This window comes from Scardinius erythrophthalmus, assembly GCF_964197995.2.
Source record: "Scardinius erythrophthalmus genome assembly, chromosome: 13".
NCBI classification, from domain to species: domain Eukaryota; kingdom Metazoa; phylum Chordata; class Actinopteri; order Cypriniformes; family Leuciscidae; genus Scardinius; species Scardinius erythrophthalmus.
Genome location: NC_138233.1, coordinates 24,630,818 through 24,654,515, shown reverse-complemented (window position 1 = coordinate 24,654,515; position 23,698 = coordinate 24,630,818). Strand labels below are relative to the sequence as shown.

The 23,698-nt window shown below is 38.1% G+C and overlaps 1 protein-coding gene across 1 annotated transcript in view; it reads right to left on the bottom strand.

Moving 5' to 3' along the window:
- Nucleotides 1–23,698, bottom strand: part of htr4 (5-hydroxytryptamine receptor 4) — a 111,055-nt gene that overhangs the window by 29,503 nt on the left and 57,854 nt on the right. Inside the window, exons 5-6 of the mRNA XM_081382394.1 lie at nt 18,932–19,085; nt 8,369–8,925 (exon numbers count right to left, since the gene is read on the bottom strand). Of these exons, the coding sequence (XP_081238520.1) occupies nt 8,369–8,925; nt 18,932–19,085 (711 nt within the window). The remainder of the gene's footprint in view (nt 1–8,368; nt 8,926–18,931; nt 19,086–23,698) is intronic.

Genomic DNA, 23,698 nt, shown 5'->3' with positions numbered 1-23,698 from the left:
TCTGGGAACTCACCATTGGCAGGGCTCAATCCGAGGGGTGGGATAAATAGTTGTCTTTCAAATTCCCTCTGCACGCAATAGGACAGCACTGCAACCAACCAGAGCGTTTTCCCACCAGCGGAGCTAGTTGATAGATTAAACTTTTGCCGTATCTGGTCGGGAAAAAACTACGAACACATCTTCCTTTTTTAAGACTGATTTAAGTGCCGTTCTTTTACTTTGTTCTTTTCTCAAAGAAAAGCTTAACTCCAAGTCTTCCAGGGTCGCGGCCAAAGCCGGTTCGAAAGATCGTTGTTTGCCAGCAGCAGCAGCAGCCATTTTCTTTGTTTTCAAGTAGCAGGGAACCGTCGCAACTCTGTCATCATTATGTTAAGCCCGCCCGCCGACTCTATACACAATGTGATTGGCCTGACTAGAGTTTGTTTTTTCCATTTCGAAAGCCAACGGAGAGTTGCTAGACTACTGCAAAATAAAAAGTGCTGCCGCTAGGGTGCGTCTAGATTTCTAGGCTAAGAACCTCTGACTCTTCTGGCAATACTGTATCCACTGCAAGTATAGTATTGTACTTAATATTGAATAGTAGGCCTATCGAATGTCTGTAAATTCACCTCTTGTATACTGTGAAAATACAGTGACCTAACTGCAAAAGCCAAAAAGAAAAAAATCTAAATGAAAAGCATGTTATAGTACAGTTTTTTCCAATTGCTAACACACTAAAATGACATGCACAGCAAAATGATTTAAACTGACACAGAGAGCAAAGCCTCTTCTCAAGTCTTCAAAAGTCTGAACACATTTTCTGCTTTACACACATTTTGCAATTCAAAATGGCACTTTTTAAATGCACTGAACACGTTTCTCTGCATAAGACACAACAATCTGACATAAAGTCACACGTTTGCCATTTCAGAACACTGCCATTCAAAATAAGACTACATGAGCTAATTGGCCAATAGCCTACATGTGCCCCCTGGCCAAACACCTCAATGGTTGTTAACACTTCAGTCTTTTTCAGTTTACTGTTTTTTTGTGAGCATATTTTTGTTCAGTGCAATGTAAATATATCTGCTGTGCATATGTTGCACTGACTTGTTTAGTGAAAAAAAAAAATGTTTCAACAGCATCTGTGTGTATCTGCAAATATTTCTGTGCATGTGAACAATCTGAAGAATTTTCTACAGTTTGAACTATTTTAGTATTATGGCTAAAGATTAGAGTACTTTTCACTATGCCCAAAAGTTCTGATAAAGTTCCCTTGGCCTTTGGAATTAAAATAGCCCCACATCATCACATAGCCTTCACCATACCTAGAGATTGGCATGGAGTATTTTCCATAAGATCATCTCTCAATGCAAATCAAACCAGCTATTAGGCTAACTGAAATAAAACCATGCCAATCTCTAGGTATGGTGAAGGCTATGTGATGATGTGGGGCTATTTTAATTCCAAAGGCCAAGGGAACTTTATCAGGATGCATAGTATCCAGGATCCATGAAGTAACTGGCCTTTAAAAATAAAAATCTGCCTGCCTCTATGGGAATTTAACATAGGGGTGTCCAGACTTATGCACCCTGTATTTTAAGGAAGAACATTTATTTATTTACGATACATTATTCAGTCACAAAGAAAATTGGTGTCCTTAAAGGTTGGATTTTTCCTATTTTTTTTAATTAAGGCATTAAGTTCAATTTCCAAAAGATGATTTTTTATTCCTCTTTTTAGTCAACTTTAGCATGGGTGTCTAAACTTATGCATAGCACTGTAAGTAATAATAATTAAAGGAGCTCTAAGCGATGTTGGGTGAAGTCACTTCTTGTTGACGTTCAAAGTTTTGTCAAACAAAACGGAGGCTAGCTTGACCCTCCCTCCTCTTCATCCCCCACCCCAAATTTTTAACGTTAGTCGTTATCGTTGTCATCTCTCCTCTAGCTAAATTCCCTCTTAATGCTTCTGTCTCCTCCACTCCCCACACCCCCCTTCATGTGCATGCGCACTAACCCCCCAACCCCCACCCCCAAATCATTTTTTGTCAGTTATAGGCTGGAACACTGTTTGTTATGTTTTTCGTGGTCCAGGCTGGGCCAGTTTGTTTTTGTTGCCGTTTGTGGAGCCTGGGCTGTCTACAGAGACCGTGTTTTTTACAGTGTGTTCAGGGGACAGGCAGCTAGCGGATAGTGAGGAGATGTTTGCTGTATGTGACAAAAAAAAAATTGGCCTAAAAAACATCGCTTAGAACACCTTTAAATAAAATAAGACAAGGAGAAAGAAATATCAGTAAATTGGGACATAAGGCCTGTGACATGGAAATGACAGTGACATGCCACTCTGTAATTGCTGTCCCTATAAGGCCAACACTGTTGACAGCGTAGTGTGTCTCATTCCCTTGAATCATTTGGTTTGAGTGGTCACTGAGAGACCTGAAGCAGAAAGGACATTGGACACTGTCAAAACACATTATTCTGATCATGTCCAACTAGGTGTCACAGATAAGGGAAATAGCAAATGGCTTTTCTGGACATACACTGCAAACCTGAACGAAGAAATTATCCAAATGAAATGAGTTTATTTCACTCAAATATTGTATCACTCATTGTACTTTATAGAAAGATAAGGGAACTCAATAACTGATTATATTAAGCTGAAAATAAACAGTAAACTTGGAGATTTATTATTCAAATAATTCCTGTTCTTTTGAACTTTACATTCATTACATATATATGTACTAACATGTAGTTAAGGTTGCCTTTATTCGTGCATGAATCCATCTATGACTCTGGTATTTAAGGTTAATGTGTTGACTTAATAGTCCATCTTGAGGTAAGTATTAATTCAATCATTAGTACATACTTATTCGTGCTACCATTATCATTATTTTTTTCACAACAGAGTGGGCTAATACAAATTACACACAGAAATGCACTTAATTGTAATGAAAATACTCAAAATACAAATAAAAACTTTTTATTAAATGAAAAAGAGCTTCATTAATTTAAATGAAATATGAAACGTGTCTTATCAGTTTTCAGATTAATCCATGTGGAGTGTTACATCTACTCAAATTCCATTTTCGTCTAGGAACAACTTCCATTTCACTCGTCCTCTTTAAAATGCAGGAACTAAATGATAGATTAACAAATGCATTATGGCTGCCTCCCTATGCCAAAGTGTAGTGTGACATGGCCAAACACAAAGACATTGTCTAAATGGAGGTAGTCCATTGGAGTCTCCATGGAAACAAAATCCACAGATCTCTTTTGATGAAGTGATTTAAAAGACTTGCAACATATGATTAGAATGAGAAGAGACACCAATATTCACAGTGTGCTCATTATTACCACGACTGTTTTTGCCAAACATATGGCAAACAGAGCAGCACTGATCTTTATGGAAAGCTGCTGACAGAGTATCAGAATATTTTCATTTGGCCTCTTCCCAGCAGGCCTACCATACCTACTATAAATTATTGAAAAAATAAATCATTTATTTATTATTGATAACAGTATTGCTTTTGCTTTCTTTTCACTGCTTTGAATTGTGACTTAGTAATATGGAAGCTTGTTTTCGCCACGGAATAAAAATAAAAGTCAGAATTGCAAAATATAAACGTGCAATTGTGAGAAAAAAAGTCAGAATTGTGAAATAAAAAGTTGCAATTATCTTTTAACTTTGTTTTTATACTGTGGTGGAAACAAACTTACGGTTCAAGTGCTGCGTTGCAAAATTCAGATCCAGATAGTCTATTTAAATCATCTGATAATAGATCTTTGTGAGCATTTAAATACATGTAAATGATTGTGAGCATCACATTTTAACCAGGAAGTTCCTATTCTACTGGCTGTAATAAAGAGCTAGGATTAGGGTAGGATTAGGTTTAAGGATAGGGATATGGTTAGGACAACATTTTCAGACAGGAATATTGTTCAATGATCTTACTTGGCAAAATCACAGTGACCCAATATGCAAGATTATGCAAGATGCCTTATGTCATGCTGTACATTTTACTTGAAAAAAAAAGGACAAAAGAATGTGTCACTGCTCTGGTATGCTGTAAAATATGATCTTTAAACAAATATATATATTTGAAATGAAAAATGGTCTGTTGCTCCCACACTGCCACTATGTATGCTCCTCAAAAGCACAATAAGTTACATCATATTAATGTCTTTTATGGCCTTCATTCAGCATATTGTACATCTTTCTTTCATGTGTGGCTGCATTAATAACAAGTTACATCCTTGCATTCTAGATTTCCCTTGAGGGATTTGACCAGCTGTCTTAAATCTTTAATCTTTGCTGTATCAAAAATAACATGCTACATTGTGGTTAGAGCCAGAGGGAACTCCCCTCCACAGACCCCTCACAGCGAAGAGCATCTTTCGCTCCTCTCATCCTCTGATCTACATATCACCTCTATCAGAGCAGTCACCACTGACATTGTAACCTACATTACTACAGCAGGGCTCTCAAGTTTGTTTTGAAGACAGGCAAGAGTGACATTTTGAGAGAGAGAGAGAGAGAGAGAGAGAGAGAGAGAGAGAGAGAGAGAGAGAGAGAGAGAGAGAGAGAGAGAGAGAGAGAGAGAGAGAGAGAGAGAGAGAGAGAGAGAGAGAGAGAGAGAGAGAGAGAGAGAGAGAGAGAGAGAGAGAGATAGTGTGTTTTGTTCTGTTTGTTGCCTTTTTGGACTTGTTGCCTTCCACCTGCACTGTCTCTTCCTCTGTTTCCGCCTCTAATGGGCCTACCCTTTTCGCCACCTTCTCTGGGTCAGCATCCTCTAACCTGGCCTTTTTAGGGGACTTCCTCTCAGGGCGAATGAGAGGATGCTTAATTGCTTTTTACCTGACATCTTTGAAAGACAGATGCAATGATTAATGCATCCATGGCCAGGATATAATTATAAAATATGACATGATTTTAAAAGTGACCTATAACATCGACTATGCAATACAATTTAATTTATTTAGTGCTAATAAAATGATTAAGCCTATTTGGAGAGAGAAATGTTAATAATGTGACAATACGTCAGTCATCATGTGATAACGAAAATATGACTAGGCCTAGACTACTTGTTCTGAGCAGGTGTTGTCAGTGAACAGGCTGTAAAACTGCTGGCTAAGTTACAGACACTCATGAAAAACTGATGCTAATTATCTGGGAAACATTCACTAACAGCAGTCAAGTTGTCACTGTTTGTGTCAAACAAGTTGTGAATTTGTTGTAACATTAAAACAGGAGATCATGACTTACTCTGTGCTCAAAGTGATGCTCGGAGCTCCAGTGGTTTCCTCTGTGGATGAACGAAACTTTTGGAAGACGTTGTAGCAGAATCACGTGAACAATTACAGGATATGCTTTTTTTTTTCATTGGTTGTTGCGTTAAATCTTACCCAGATACAATAGTGCTATTTTCTGATTGGCTATTGTGTAGCCCCTTTCTTTTTTTTTATTGGCTGATAAGTGGCAGGCTCGACTAAGAATTCCAGGGGAGACGCAACAGGAAAGTTTAAAGGGTCAAATCATGACAGATCAAATAGTCTTGACCTTTTGAGATAAAACAGTTTGTTGAATTATGAAAACATAATGTAAGTAACTAAATGAGCTCCTACTTCAGAGTAGGGTCTAAACCAGTGCTATAGGAACTACCAGTGACGTTAGTGTATGCTGATTAGCCAAATGCATGTAAAACACCAGCACCCGCCATTTTTAAAAAAAACGCTGTGTACATGCACAGATTATAGCCTTTATATTTACTCCACAAACTTAACTCTACGCACATGGAAAACAGTGATAAATAGACCTCTCAACCTTTAAGCTAAGGAGAACCTTTAATACAACGCGACTTTGGACCAAGCAAAGCATGATAATGTATTTCTGCTCAGCTAGCGACATTGGGCATCAACCATACGGCAAACGCTAATAATTTTTCATATACCGTCTACTTTCTCTGTATAACAGTTCTATCTAATAACGTATTAGACAGGACTGTTAAACAGGTCGTAAACTAATGAAGACAGAGAATGGGAGCGCTGTGTGCTCAGGCTCTGGCGTTCTCAGCACCGTCAAAATAAATGTCTGCCGCACCATCGAAATAAAAGTTACAACAACAAGCACGGCTTACGTCACTTCAGAGTTCCTACTGGCGGTGCGAAGGCAACCAGGAAAATGTTCCTCGGGGAACTATTAGTTCTCGGGGAACCACCCTGGTGGCTAGTTTCTAGAACTAAGTACCTAGAACTACCCAGTGCCAAACCCCCTACTAGTACCTTTTGAAAGGATACTGACCCAGTGACAACTTTTGTACCTTTTCTTTTCTGAGAACATGTGAATTTTTTATAAAGAGCAAGTTCCCACACTAGGATTAAAACAATCTTGTACCCTCATTAAAATGACTGACCAAATTTACACATCATTCCTGCCAAGTAAAACCCAATAGCATAAATACTATTATCCTAACAGCAGAAGCATTTATTAATTAATTAAAGCGAAAGAAAATAGTTATAAACTGTTCTTTGGTAACAAAAAATGTCAGAAATGGACCTCGGCAAAATATAAATATTTTTTTTTAAATAATATACAACTCCTTTAAGACATATTGGATAACTGCATAAAACAGCAAAAGTTTTTATGAGACAAGACAAAGTTTTGTGATAAAGTATATGCATGAACAACACTTATAGACTTAGACAATCTTTCTTAGTTCCACGCCAAAATATTGCAGGACAGAAAAGCTCTTTTTTAGTGAAACAATAACCCTTCTCTGTCACAATGTTTCTGAGAATAGTTTAAAAATAAAGCAGATGGGGAGCAAGAGTTCTAGCAGATGTGCAGTCTAACTGAGATGACCAAATCTCGGGTTTATGTTCCCATGACACATAACAGCAGAAGCTACAATATACAGATGTTCATGCTCTGCTGTTTTCGGAGTAAATGTTGTTAGGTCAAGAGGTGAGCAAACTAGAAATGCCTGATGGTAGTAGAACACTACACCTGACTGAATGTGAAAGGTGTACACAGCAGGACATGGACTTATTCTTTGCTGCCTGTTGCTCCAAGAACGTCTACAAATGACCACCAGAAGGCAAATACAAGCCAATACACCAAGCAACCAATGAAAAGAAGTAATATATGCAAATGAATCAATCTGGAAGTCTTCTACTTTACTGAAAATGAACACCTTTAGGGGTGATTTCACACTTTGATTGCTTGGCCCGAACCTGAGTTTGATTGCTCCCCCTCCTTTGCCCCCGCTGGATTGTGTTCACACTGTATTTTTTGAGGGGGTTCAAACCGCTTCGGTCATCAAAGCGGCAGCTGTTTACACCTTTTGCTGGGTATCAAGACACAGGGGAAGGAGGCAAAGTGCATTGCGTGGCTCGCCTCACTTTTATATTTTGGTTTTTGAACCTTTGGTTTTGTTTCTAAAGCGCCATCTATCTGCCATGAATGCACTGCAAATGTTCTAATAAAAACAGGAGTCCATTTCTGCTAAAGGCGAACAAAAAATGTGATATACATTCTCTCTGCTTGCAGTGCATCAGTCCCAGTGTTACTGAAGCATACGTTCATTTCCACAATGTAGTACGGTTGCATTCATATCAGCAGCAAACCGTACCAGACATCATATGAACCGTACCCCAGACCACCTTTTTAAATCGGGGTACAGTTCGGAAAACAGCGTTCACATCAACCAAACAAACCCGGGTAAGCACCAAAAGAGCTAGTGTGAAAGCCCTCTAAATCAAAGAAAGATTATGGACCAGGCAATTTGTTGTCTTTTGTTACTGATTTTTGTCTTTTGTTTTTTAGATGTGGCTGTTTAAATAAAAAAAAAATTATTGTGAGCTTGCAGTTTATTATGGGTGGGGTTTAAGCAGACTAAATTATTGGACAAGTCCTTCATAAGTCAACAGAGAGAAGTCAGTCATTTTCACAAAACGATTGACCTTTTGATTAAACATTAATAAACATCTACAAAAAAAAAGAAAAAGAAACATAGTTCTGGACCAACTGTTCACATTAATATCTATAACATGCATTTACAAAATAGATAGGGCAAAAACAATTTCAAGCTGACTTAAATGTAGTCAATATTTCGTCATGTTATTTTCAGTAATTTTAGTAAATTTTTCTCTGAATTGACTAGAATTATTTTTGGATTTATGGACAAGAAAGCTTTTTTGTCTTGTCTATGTTATTGTATCGAAAGAAAATATCCTTTTAACGTCATTAAACATTTTTGTCAGTATTTTCTTGATGAGATGTTCCTGACCTTGGTTCCTGACCATAATCTGTCCTTTTTCCAAGTGTACATGTTACCAGATCCACCTTAGAAAAGAGAGACCAAGGGAAATATAATTCTTGTCTCACTTACTTCAGGACGTGTGTAGAGCCGTTGATCTGCGTGGCCGTGCAGGTCGTTCCAGGGCCTAGGATGGAAGATCGGCGGTAGCGCTTGTGTCCGCAGCAGAGAATGATGAGGAAGGCACGACGGAAGGACTTGTTAAGGAAGGCGTAGAGGATGGGATTGAGCATGGAGTTGATGTAGCCCAGCCAGAGGCAGGCCGCCCAGAGCTGCTCAGGAACACTGTAATCTATGAAGGGGTCCACCACGTTCGTGATGAAGAAAGGGGCCCAGCACAGGCAGAAGCAGCCCATGATGATACACAGAGTCTTGGCCGCCTTGGTCTCGGTGCGCATGCGGTGGTTGCGTTGGTGGTCTGCGCTGTCTGCGTTCCCTGCTCCTCCGGCCCGCTGCAGCATACTGATCTGTCGGGCGTGTGCCCGCGCCGTGACGTAGATGCGTTGGTACGCCAGCACCATCAGGATGAGCGGTACGTAGAAGGCCACGACTGAGCAGGTCAGAGCGTATGGCTTGTTCACCATGAACACACACACCGTGGAGTTGCCGGAGAACTTCCGCTTCTCTATCTGTCAAGAAGATGTTGACATATTCAGCTTACACAAACACAAAAGAATGTATACTCTAAACATTACAGGTACCAAAAGGGGGTTTTCACAGTGATGCCATAGAAGAACCATTTTTGGTTTTCCGAAGAAACTTTTTCCACTATAAAGTAGAAACCTTCTGTGCAATGGAAAGTTAACATGGATGTTAAGATTCTTCATGGACCTATAGATGCCAATGAAGAAGCTTTATTTTTAAAGGCTACTTGACACTGCACCATCAGACACGGATCAACATTGACAGTCACCAGATCACAGCATTTCTCAGACATTCCAAGACCAATTCCAATTCAATGTTCAATCAGCGAAAACAAGCATCGACCAATGCCAACGGATGCTGTCAGGGGTAACACGCTGATTGACAAAACCTGACAAATGTGTCTGTTGGTGCAGTGTGAATTGGCCTTAAGAGTTAAAGGGGGGTACAATGGTGTTTCATGTATTCAGAGTTGTTTACAGTGTTAAAGAGATGGATTCTCATGCTTAACATGGCCAAAGTTTTTAAAAAATATTTTGGACGAATAACGGAGAATTTCTGTGCCGAAAATCTTACTTCCGGGTTGGTACAAGTTTCGGCTGTTTTTTTTTTTGACCGTGGATCTAATGACGTAGACCAGAGTGGAACTCCTTATATGAGCATTTCTCCGGAAAAGCGCGACCGCGCACCTCAACGCGCTTCAACAGGAAATCATCGTCAGCGCTGCATAGTGTCTCCAAAGTGTTTTTGGTGAGGGAAAGCTTACCAAAGAACCCAGCGTTAGGAACAGTGGATGCAGAAACGAGTTGTGTAGACTGTTTGTTCACAGCATTTCGACGATGAAAGTTTTATAAACAAAGCCCAGATCGACGGATTCTCTCTATGGCTCTGGCTTCGCCCCCACACGGCCCGCCTCCAGACGCTCGTTTTTTTCCGGAAAGACTCGGTACAGCCTATTTTCTCTTATAAATATAATAAAACTAAAGACTTTTTGGAGATATGAAGGATGCAATACTACTCTATAGGTACTCAAGATTAACAGGAGATTGAGTGAAAATGAGCATTTCACCCCCCCTTTAAGGAAATTATTTTACTAGGTTTCTAGGTTTACCATTACCATAAGGTTGGACCCTGTCTTTGGCTTCAGGGAACAGTCATTTGAGGAGACCTTTTAAGAGCAGAGGTGACTACTTACAATACTTCTTCTGGTAAATCACAAGGACCTCTAGATGTGGAAGAGAACTTAACCAGAGGGCATGAATCTATAAATATCTTGCTCCCCAAATACACTATTTAGAGACTCTCACCTCTTCATATTAATGAAACATGCTTGACATTCAAATACTATGATGTACAGCACTATATCAGTTATATTAAGTTTGTAACTGGTAAATTAATTACACTCTCCTAGAATTAAATTCACCCTCTGATGCATGATGTCCTTTGGAATGGAAAGATTTTTAAAAGTCATATTAACCTTTCAGGGTGTGATGATTTAAATAATGATTAAAAAAAAAACATTCAAATCATCATGAATGATGACTTTTGACCCTTAGCCATAATTATATTTGAATTTCATCTTTATGGGCAAATATAAGTGGAAACTATGGAATGATATTCCGGACATTATTCAAAAGGAATTGCAAATTGTATTTGCAATTGCGTTTTCAAATTGTGGTCGCATAAAATGTGACATAATCCAAACGCAAATGCAAATCGCGCATTAACGTTTGCATTTTCGTTTAAGCGAACGCACAGTGACTGCCAAATTTAAAATGGAAATGCAAAGTCAGTTTGCAACTGTGTTTCCCATATCTAACGAGTCTTGACCCTGTCATATTTAAATAGCAATTTCAATTACCAAGTCTGCTTTTTCACTTTCTCAGCGTCGCGTATGTAGCCAGCCAAAACTCAAATGAAATCGCAATTCCCTTAGTATTTCCATTTCCGATGCCTTACACGGAAACCTGTCAATCAGCGTCAAGGGTGGGATTATGCTATGGGGCGTGTTCGTGTTGGGACGTGACGTCACTCACAGTCGACGGTTAAGAGGTGATGCCCTGAACAGACAGACGGCGATTTATTTTAAACAATGGAGGTAGTTGGTGAAATTGTGGAGGACCTGATGCTCGCGCAGCAAGTTGATGACAGTACATCCTCTACAGATGTAGGTAATGTAACAAAAGTCACAAAATTCCATGACACTGAGATAAAGATTTGGTTTTGGTTTAGTTTAAAATGAATATTTCTTAAACCATCATGTTGTCTTTGGGTTCTGTTTGGATCTCATTTGATATTTTCCCCCCATTCAAAAAAACATATCTCCCTTATCTCAGTGTCATGGAATTTTGTGACTTTTGTTACATTATTTGTCTAAACACACAAAAAAACCTGGGTTTCATTTAATTGGTCTGAAAGTAGCCTATGTATAATTTTGTTTTTGTCCATTTCACAGTTGAGATTAATTTAAAATGATTAAATCCCACATAAATCTAAACAAATAGACTACACCATAAATGTAAAGTGGAACAAACATTCTCTCTCTCTCTCTCTCTCTCTCTCACACACACACACACACACACACACACACACACACACACCAGCCGCGGCGCTACATTTTAGGTCCGGGCCCATCCATTTCTACTATGGTTTTGTACGTTTCTTCATTCGGATCTATTTGCGATCCATTCAATTCTAAACAACGCAGTTTACATGCTTTGTCCTTGTTACATTATTCATTAAGTGATAATAATAATTAGTCATAATAATAATTAGTGATAATAATTATCAGTGAACTTGATAAATGTTGCAGATATGTTTTACTATGCATGCAAACAAATGCCTTTCAACTTATGCGTGCAAAATTCAGAATAAAATGAATGTGCAGCAATTTGTACAAATAGAGAGTCTGTACTATACATGTTGTAGCCATTAAATAAGCTCATTTAGTTTCATATTTGTTAAAATATTATAATGTTATTTTTTCATCTATGTTGATTATGAAAAGTGAACCGCACGAGTAAGATAGGATGCGCAATATATCGAGAGATGTGGGTCAGACATGATTTTGACCACTTTTTGTTTTGTAGAAAGCCTTTTTAAGTGAATTTCGTTTTGTATAAATTGTATCTTAATTTTAATATTTTTTTTATCAACCAATAATTTTTTATTGCCTGGATTTAATAAATTAAAAAGAAAATATAGCAGACAATAAAATCATTGAGGCGCCCGCGCGGTCATTGCATTGCTCGTGAACAGGAGCGCATCTCATCCTAACTTAACGAAACTCAACGTATGCCTCACAGACATGAAATATATCTTAAGAAAGCCCAAAATGTATTTTTAACAATTTAAAACGAAAAGAAAAAGGCTACTCTCTGATTATGTAATCCATGATGTGCATTTCTCTCTATAGGCGCGTTCACTATATGGAGATGACGATCGTCAACTTCATCTTTACAGCTGTTGTTGCTGTTAATAAACTAAAAAAATAATAGGCCTATAATTTTATTAAACAATAAATTAAATTAAACTGTAATTGTCTTAAAAAAGCAGCAAAAAAAAATCAGTTTTTTTTTTTTAAACCTATGCTAACTACGCATTAAATTCAGGTATAGTTAGTCGCTGTCCTCGGTGCCGCAGAAAAGCACTGAAACGGAGATGAAGGGGAACCCGTTTTTTGTTTTTGGCTTATTTTAACTGGCCCATCCAGTTTTCTGGAGGCCCACCTACAATCAAAATCCTGCGCCGCTAGTGACACACACACACACACACACACACACACACACACACACACACACACACACACACACACACACACAGGTTTAACTGCAACAGACAGCATTTTTATTGAATTATTTCGCAAATTGAGAACACTTATTTGAAGGGGTGAGACCTAGCACCGACACTCATCTCTTGTGCTATGTCCAGTAAAGGACGTCCAGGTTCTTTAGTTGTCCTGTCCTTCACAAAAAGCCTATTATTAGCTACTTCACTGAGGTTGGCGAAGACAACATTAGGCTACTGATGTTGATGTTGGTCAAGGCCACGAAAACATTTAACTTATCCAAAATGAAATGGCTTCTGAGTAAGAGGACATCTGTAGAGGATGTACTGTCATCAACTTGCTGCGCGAGCATCAGGTCCTCCACAATTTCACCAACTACCTCCATTGTTTAAAATAAATCGGCGTCTGTCTGTTCAGGGCATCACCTCTTAACCGTCGACTGTGAGTGACGTCACGTCCCAACACGAACACGCCCCATAGCATAATCCCACCCTTGACGCTGATTGACAGGTTTCCGTGTAAGGCATCGGAAATGGAAATACTAAGGGAATTGCGATTTCATTTGAGTTTTGGCTGGCTACATACGCGACGCTGAGAAAGTGAAAAAGCAGACGTGGTAATTGAAATTGCTATTTAAATATGACAGGGTCAAGACTCGTAAGATATGGGAAACACAGTTGCAAACGGACTTTGCATTTCCATTTTAAATTTGGCAGTCACTGTGCGTTCGCTTAAACGAAAATGTAAACGGTAATGCGCGATTTGCATTTGCGTTTGGATTATGTCACATTTTATGCGTGCACAATTTGAAAACGCAATTGCAAATACAATTTGCAATTCCTTTTGAAAAATGTCCGGAAAATCATTCCATAGGAAACCATGACGATTTTTTTTTATTATTTAAAAAAAAATATATATTGGAATTAGCCGATAAGTTTTTCTGTTAGACCGAAATGTAGATATGTAGATATGTAGGAGGTGGGACTTTTATTTTGTCATTGGGCATGCATGTTTGACAAACTTTAAATCCTTGATTTCAATCTATGCTGCACTATATCCAGTGTGCCGCTATATCATATTCATATCATATTCACTGTGTGCTGTATGTAAAATTAGCACTACCTTGTCTTCATGTAAAAATATGATTCCCAGTGTGCACAGATTTACCAGATTACTGAGTGCACTGTTGGTTACAGTGTTTAGTTCCTTATCTATCTCTAAATTAAATAGTGTGATACCATAGCTATCTGCTTTATATCAGCCACCCTGCTCTCTAAGATACTGGCTGTAAAATAATGTAGTTGTTAATAGTAATTGTTAGACCCCTACCTACATTGCAGCTACAGTTGTCAGCTACAGCAGCTCATAATATATGCCTAATCATGTTATTTTGTTATTTTTGGGAGTGACATTCACCTCATTAAATCCATTCAGGTTGTCACTGCAGTGACGTCACTCTCTATTGGACCCTGACAGCTCGTCTAAGGTGCTGCACATAAAAATCTATGTGAGTGTCTCAAAGTCTGTCTCTCTCTTCCATATAGCTGCTCCCATCAGCTCTGCTGTCTTGCAGTTATCCATACTGTACAGTGCGTATCATAAAGAGGACACTGCCACACCTGCAACCCTCTCCACAAATTTAACTTTTTCTCAAACCCTTCGCCTGACTGGGAGGGGTGTGGGTACTGGTTTATTCATCTCCAACGAATGGAAATTTAATCCTTTATCATCTGTGTGTGACACTAGTTCATTTGAATCGCATGCAATCACTATCACCATCCCTATTAAAATCCATTTTGTAGTTGTTTATTGTCCCCCAGGTCAACACGGCAATTTCTTGGAGGAGTTGGATGTGTTACTCTCATCCTTACCTGAGGATGGTACTCCTCTGGTAGTTATTGGAAACTTTAACATCCACCTAGAAAAACCTCAGGCTGTTGATTTCAACACTCGTTTTACCTCAAGCGAGTATCTACTGAAGCTACTCACAGGTAATACCAGATAATCAGGTAAACAATTTGACCTTATTTACATGCGCTACTGCTCCACTGACCATACACTGGTCACTCTACTGCACACTTCAGATTACTTCCTCCTCACTCTTATCCTCAACCTGGCTCAGAAACCAACACACACTCCTCCACAGGTCACCATTCGGCAAAACCTACGCTCACTCTCACCCTCCTGCCTATCCTCTTTGGTCTCATCCACACTTCCTCCCCCAAATCCGCTCTCATCACTTGATACTAACAGTGCAACTGATACTCTTTTCTCCACACTAACATCATGCTTAGACAACTTCTGCCCCCTTTCCTCCAGGCCAGCCTGCGCCACCCCCTCTGCCCCCTGGTTATCTGATGTTCTCTGCGAACATCGTTCTAAACTCAGGGCTGCAGAGAGGGAGTGGCGCAAATCAAAGATCCCGCTGACCCTGGTTTCTAGGGCTGGGTAAAAAAATATCGATTTCTCGATATTAATTGATTCTTATTTTTACGAACCGATATCGATTCTTAAATCCCAAGAATCGATTAGTCATCCTGTTTTCAGTTGATGAATGAATGTAACATTGATCTTCTCTTCCGCCTTAATAATAGTAGTTACCACGCGAAATAAACATGAATGAACATCTGAAAGTATGTTAAAAGGTAGAGTACACCTTATCGAAATCCGTATCATGTGACATGGAATCGCTCAATCAGTGTTTCAACCATGGAAAGACGTCAGTAAAACAGCTTGTAAACAATGTCATGTAATGTCACATTTACCTCAGAAAAACCATATCCAGTGACCATACACTCGTTAGTCAGCTAGAAAAATTAACTCTAGAGAGGAGCATTTTGCACCATATTACATATTCAATATAATTTTTAATGTTCTTCAATTTTTAATGCATGTTTGAATAAATCTGGCAGGTTTTTATGACAGACACCATTAAATGTTAATATTTCATATTACTTTATTATTATAAAAATAAATAAAAGTGTAATTTTAGTGTTTGTATACAAATCAGTAAATTTTACCTTCAATATTATAGTAGGTTAATGAAGCCTAGTAGGCTACAATTGACTTCCATAGTTTACAGCATAGCCTAGGTTAAGAGATTTGTTTTCCTTGAGAAAATATGCCATGTATTGTACCTGATATCCAAAATAATCAATATTGAATCGAATCGAATCGGAATCTAAATCTAATCGAATTGCAAGCTTGTGAATCGAAATCGAATCGAATTGTGAAATTTGTGTCAATACCCAGCCCTACTGGTTTCTATCAATCCCTTCACTCTTCCTTATCTGCTAATGTCTCTACTGCTAAAATGACTTACTACCATGACAAAATGAACAATTCTTCTGACTCTGACTTTTCAAACCCTCCTCCTCCCCCTCCTTCATCAACCCTAACAGCTGATGACTTCACTACATTCTTCATAAAAAAAAAACCCAACAACCATCAGCATCAAATTTTCCACACCACAATTCGACATGCACATCTTAATAGTTGACACACACATTCTTCCCTCCTTCTCTCCGCTCTCGGAGGCAGAAGTCTCCAAACTCATCCTTTCCAATCACCCTACTACCTGTCCACTTGATCCTATGCCAACTCATCTCCTTCAAGCCATTTCTCCTTCAGTTGTACCTGCACTCACTCACATCATCAACATCTCTCTTCACACTGGTACCTTTCCCACATCATTTAAGCAGGGGCGCGGTTAACCCCACTGCTTAAGAAAACCACTCTAAATCCAGCACATCTAGAAAAAAAATACTTTTTTCAAACTCCTGGACAACAACCAGTCTGCAGCCACTCAACTGAGACTGCCCTGCGCTTGGTTATTGAAGCTCTAAGACTGGAAAGAGCAGCTGCCAAATCCTCAGTACTCATCTTGCTGGATCTGTCTGCTGCTTGACAGATCCTCCTTGTCAAATCTCCAAACGCACTCCAATGGTCCAAGTCTTACCTCTCAAGTAGGTATCGTGGAGAGGTGAGGTGTATAAGTCACAACATCTAGCTAACATCTGTGCCTCAGGGCTCAGTGCTTGGATCACTTCTCTTCTCCAACAACATGTCATCTCTAGGATCTGTCACTCAGAAACATATATTTTTCTATCACTGCTACGCTGATGTCACACAACTCTACCTCTCATTCCAACCAGATGATCCGACAGTAGCTGCTCACATCTCAGCCTGCCTGATAGACATTTCTTGCTGGATGAAAGACCACCACCTTCACTTAAAACACAACCAGCACAACTTCTACATTCAGCTAGGTTCGTCAACCATAATTCCATCCAGGGCAGCCAGGAACCTTGGAGTTGTGATTGATGATCAGTTGAACTTCACAGACCACATTGCTAGAACTGCCCGGTTCTGCAGTTATGACTTATTATACAACACTAGGAAGATCAAGCCTTTCCTATCGGAGCATGCTACAGCATCCTGAAAAACATGCACCTTGATTTCCACAAAATATCAATCAGCACAACTGTTTTCAACATTAATAATAACAAGAAATATTTCTTAAGCACCAAATCAGCATATTAAAAATGATTTCTGAAGGATCATGTGACACTGAAGACTGAAGGAATTATGATGAAAATGTAGCTTTTCCATCACAGTTAAATCACATCATAGTTAGTTTAACATTACATTTTAAAATATATTCAGATAGAAGCCAGTTATTTTAAATTGTAATAATATTTTACAATATTACTGTTTTAATGTATTTTTGATCAAATAAATGCAGCCTTGGTGAGCATAAGAGACTCATTTCAAAAACATATAAACAAAGAAAATAGCATTCACCACAAACTTTTGAATGGTAGAATATATACAAACATATTTCCTGTTTTTGGTCATATAAGCCCTTTAAAAATCACAGAAAACCATTTCAGATTTTATGAAGCCATGTTCCAATTAGAAATGTTATTGCTTTTAAGTAAAGTGCAATTAGTGACATCCATTAGAAACATGCTTAACCCCACAATTCACATCAACAACAACTAAGATTAAATGGCTAGATATTGTAAGTGAAGAGAGCTTGATGAGAGTAATTAACACAGTTTTTTTTTTAAATCTGATCTAGGTCTGTGAGAACCATAAAGTATACACATGCATACAGATATACTGTTTACAAACAGACTGTTAATGATTTGATCCACAGAAGGAAGTGCTATGATGAGAAACATTAATCACTGTTCATCTGAGCCTCTCTCCTGCCTGCTCCTCACATTACTCTGAGCCCTCCAAACCATAAACCCAACACCAACCCTATCATTAATAATGAGAAACTTCTGTACATTTTCCTCTCATGAACTGCAAACAAATTGCACATCAGTGTCAGACTGCTTTTTTCTTTTTCAGAATAAGCTGGACTTTGGCCCGTGCTATCATTGATATTCAAAATCAAACCGCTAATTAGTTCCTTTGAGAAGAGCTTTTGGCGTAACTGGACGCTTCTCTGAAAATGTGAAGTATAGGTAGCTATTAATGTGGAATAACCCAGGATACTCCAGACGGCATGCTAAGTGTTTACTTAAAAGAGAAAGCATTCATTAATTCTTTTAGATTTTTTTTCTCATTCAAAATGTAGTTTGAAGGAAGCTAAAATGAATACACAAATATTATCCTATACACATGGGCAGAGAAAACCAAAACTGTTTCCAAAGACCGAAAATGGCAAAGCAAAACAGACATGGTGTCACATGAATCTCATGAAACATTACATTTACAACATGCACATGAAAACCAGAGAGAAATACTTTCCACGTGACATTTCCTTTCTCTAGCATGAATTTAATTATGGTGCATCGCCCAGGGCCATTTTTGTTTGTTTACTGGAAAGTAATGAATTAAGTTCCCTACCTGAGACTTTGGCATTTAATTCATTCAATCATCCCAACCCTCAAAGCTGATCTTTATGAGAGCCCCTATGTACTTCAATTGCTTTAGAAACATTGACAGTGGCTTAGGTTCTCTGCATGGATGGATAATTGCCTTTTGAAAACTGCATATAGAGCAGAGAAGATGCCTGAAAAAGACTTGTGTCGCAAGTTTCTCTCATAATCACTCCCTGGATTTTTATAATCCACACTTGATTACAAGGTGAGAGAGAATGAAAGAAACATCATTGCAAGAATCAGACTGTCAGACTGCCTTCACAAACCTTATCAGCACAAACAGTCTACCATCTGACGGTTGTGACTCACCAAATCATTTATTCCAATACTATTCCAGCCTTGCATTATGGGTAAGAAGGAAATAACGGTTGGGATTATCCAGCATCCTCCGATCATTAAAGTCACTCTCAGTGGTGTCATCTTATTCCTGTAGACCAGTGGCTGGCAACAGATGGCATAGTACCTGTAAGAAAGGGTAAAATAAACAGTATATGTTGAATATTCTTCATTTGGCCATGCATAAAGTGTATACAAAACAATTGAGACAAAATAATTGTGCATGAATATGTTGCTGAAAAGTATTACGATGTGAAAGTGAAATACAATAACCTTGAAAAACCTGAGGGATGATGACCTGCAGTGCCCCTGACTGACAAAATGTCAACCTATCAAGCATCTGGAAAACAGATTCCGTCAACCTGCTATAGCATCTTAACCTTTCTGATCTGCCAGTCTATCCAGCTCAAGGTTGTTGGTTAAATGACACTTCTGACATTAACTATTAGTATTCAGAGATACCAAAGAGTCCTAAAATTATGTCAACACAGCCAGACATGTACAGAATTCCATTTGGCCCTAACAACAACACTGTGAAACAATTGTAAACTGATATTTATAGAAATTTAAAGACAAACTACCGTTCAAAACTTTTCGGTTAATTTGGTATGATTTTTTAAACGTTTTTGAAAGACATCTCTTGGAGAAGGCTGCATTTAATCAAAAATACAGTAAAACTGTAATATTGTGAAATATTTATACAATTTAAAATAACTGTTTTCTATCTTAATATTTTTTGAAATGTAATTTATTCCTCTGATGCAAATCTGAATTATCAGTATCATTACTCCATTCTACAGTCACATGATCCTTCAGAAAAAAAATGCTGATTTGCTGCTCAAGAAACATTTCTTATTATCAATGTTGAAAACTGTTGCTGCTTTTTTTTTCTGAAAATATCTTTGAAATAGAAATATGTTAAACATTATTAATGTCTTTACTGTCACTTTTTATTAATTGAATGTGTCCATGAAGAATTAAAAGTATTATAAAAAATAAATAAAAAATCTTTCGATCCTAAACTTTTGAAAAGTAGTGTATGGATTATACTGTATCAAATGGAATATTATTGAAAATTCATTCACAAAGGTCTATAACCATTTTGTTTCCCCAAGCAATACATTAGGTCATGAAGAGAGAAACCAGACTGACATGCAGCAAATGTCAATCTGAGCATTCAATTCAGTAATAAATCACTTGGGAAAAAAGAAAACTCTTGACTTTTAAATAAATGGCACTCAGTTAAAAAAAGACTTCTCAGTTTGAGAGAGGAAAAAAAATGTAAAAGGTAAATCAATCATTGACTTTCAATAGGTATAACTTGCGAGACAGAAGGACCTTGCAAAGGTGTCAATGTGAATACAAAAAAATATATAATAAAAGTGTAACTGCACAATACAAGCCCTCAAAGTATCTACCAGGTACTGCTATAAATGGTTATCAACTACTAACACAAAAAGCTTAAAAGGTACACTACTTTTGTTTGATTGAAACAATCTATGACTTGTTGAAAAACTGAAGATTTAAGGACCATGTCCCTAAAGGTCTTTACCCCTTGCCCAACCTTTCACCCTTCACTTCCCATTATGTTCTAAGTCTCAAATTTTGCCATCTACTGCACATAGTGAGATGAACCTCGGATGAACATTTTGTGCCTTGTGGCAGTCAAGGATGTATGGTTGGATAGGTCTGGTATCTCAAATAGTGAGAGAAAGGATTGAGGAAAAGCTATAGAGGACAGACTTTACTCACAATCCATTTGACTAAATGGGACAGGTCACTCTTTTTTCTCTCTCTTTAATCCAGATGTGTCAATACTTCAGTCTGCAGGTGTCGAGGTTACTGCTTATATCCATTTCTCTGGCCATGTGTTTACCACAGCATGTTTCAAGCTCTGCTTTACCCCACTGGAAGTGCAATCTGTCAATGTGCCTCTGCCCCTACATGTCAAGAGTTTGGGTTTTATTGGATTTATATTGGCATCAATGCATGTACAAATTCTAGAATCCTGTTTTTGCAATTCCATTTGGCGTTGCAGGTGGTGCAAAAATGACAGATTTCACCTGGCAAGAAACATAGCAGGTGTTCTGAGTCAACTGTTCTGTCTTATTGACAACATAACATAAAATGCCTGCGTTAGGTCCCAAATAACATTCTGGTGCAGTTTATTGATTCTTTATATGGGGCGTTTGAATGAGACTCACATATTTTTTTGGAAATTTCTTTGAAAAGATGGGCCATAGGTGATTTGCAGCAGTGAAGGTAAGTATTTGTTAGTGAGTCAGCAGAAGCCCTGACCAAACATTACTTACAGTCTTAAATCATTCCCAGCTAGTGTCAGATAACTCTCTGCTGCAATCGAGCACTGGCCTCTTTCTGAATTGGACTTAAATGTCATTTTCGGATGGGTCATTTTCAGTGTCGGATGGGTCAGATTTCTATGTTAGTATATTTAAAATATTATTTATTAATGTGATGGCAAACGAATGAATTTTCAGCGTCATTACTCCATACTAGGGATGCATAATATAGCGGCCACTATATGGGTATCGGACGGTATGTTCACTTTTAATATTATTGTTATCGGCCCGATAAGAAAATTTTGCCGATTTATTAAAGCTGATTTATTAAATGACTATGTTATAATTGTGTGCTTGGGACATGGCTTTTAATGAAACAAAATGACTTTTGTTTTTGTAACAAGGCTCTCAAAAATGATATAAAAAATGTAGATTTAAATTTATCGGCCAATATATCGGTAATCGGCTTTCAAATATAAAGAATTATCGGTTATCGGTATCGGCCAAATTTTTTTTTATGCGCTTCCTTGCTCCAGTCCTTTAGAAATCATTCTAATATTCTGATTTGATTAAAAAAATGGAAAAAAAAATTCAAAAAAAAATCTCATCATTATCAATGTTAAAAACTGTTGTATTGATTGATTCTTTACTGTCATTTTGATCAATTTAATGCTTTGCTGAATAAAAGTATTAATTTCTTCCAAACCTCCCCCTCCCCAACAAAATCTCACTGACCCCAAAATTTCTTATTATCAATCATCAAATGGCCAAGATGTCCTTAGGGATTTGGACCTTATATTTTCATTTGCGTGTCTGGCTGATATTAGAGTGATAAACAAATTACTGTACCACCGTTCGGCCTTTCACAGCTACATCCTATAGTCTGCTGTGAAATACAGTGAAGAAATTCTGTCTGGAAGACTTGTGATGCTTGGGCTAACTGTCAGCCATGGTCCATTGCTGCTAATGGCAACCACAGCCCTGTTAAAGGCGGATGTCACAGAGCCAGCTCTGTGTACTTGCTCAGCCAACTTATTGATTTTTCACCATGTTACCTGTATCTAAAGGGATGAAAGCAACCGCAGTAGAAAAATGAAGGCAGGCTTGAGACAACATTTCAGTTCCAATGAACAGTAGCGGCCCTGACTCACATGGTGCCCGAGGCAAGGGATGAGCTACATTTTTTTAATAGAATATATAATCAACTACAAAATAAGATTCAAACATATGATAAAATGCAATACAACACGCTTAAGGCAATCCAGGGTGGGGTTGCACCAGCCATTTGGAAGTTTTTTCTTAAATTGGAATGTTAAGTCCACACTAGAGACTAAGGGCCCTATTTTAACGATCTAGCACGGCGCTAAAAAATATTGTGCCATTGACTTTAGACCAGGTTTCAGTTGGTCAATGGCACAGTCTATTTCTGTTGCCTCAAAATAGCAACGCGCCAACAATGCACCAGAACGCACCTCGTTTTCAGACCAGCACGTCCATGGGCGCACAAATGGGCGCCAATGCATTTGCTATTTAAACAACGTGGTGCAGGACGTGAAAATTATAACTGTGTAAGATATGGTGTAAGATAGGGCACAATGTAACTACTAGCTAGTTTAAACTAATTATGTACTTTATTCGGTTGCACCATTTGTTCTTAAGGCAGAATGTAGCTTGTAGTTCGTAAGCTCTCTGTAAAGTAATGCGTAGTCGCATAATATGAAGTTTACCCTCAATGATTCATGCAGTCTTCAAATACGTGACCAGAAGTTGTGTTGAAATGCCATGAATTTCATCCTTCATTCTAACTTCTTCTGCCTCATGTACGTTTCCATTCAATACGATACTTAATCATGAATAAGATAATAAGGGCCAGATTTACTAAACAGGGCAAATTAGTGTGAGAGCACAATTCCAAAAAAAAGCGCAGATGGGAGTGGAAAGTTCAGCGCGTGATCTACTGACGACGCGCAAATTAAAGAACACAGATGCAGTCGGATCATTTTCATAATGACCAACACAATCTACCAGTTAGCATCTGGTTTAAGACGTGCTTTTTTTGGGCAGTAAATAATGGTGCAAACACCAGTAAATTGACAAGCGCAAACCTTTGTAATCACCTTGCATGATTCATTTAAATAATCTCCTCCCATAAATTTTGCGTCTGAAATGGAAACTCCTACAAATGCATATGCAATAAGGTCAGCCACAAAAATAACTGTCCACGCCTTTTCAGCGCTAATTTTTCACTGCGTGTCTTTAGTAAATCTTGACAGTAGTATTTCTAATGCCAAAAGAGGGTTTGCACTGGCACAAGCTTCTGTAAAATATTCAGTTTATACGTAGTTACCCTTCAACCAAGTTTAATGGTGCAACGCAGAAATATTTTGTAGTGCGTAAGTTGTAACTTAGTGCCCATTTACGTCAAAAAATAAGTTCAGTT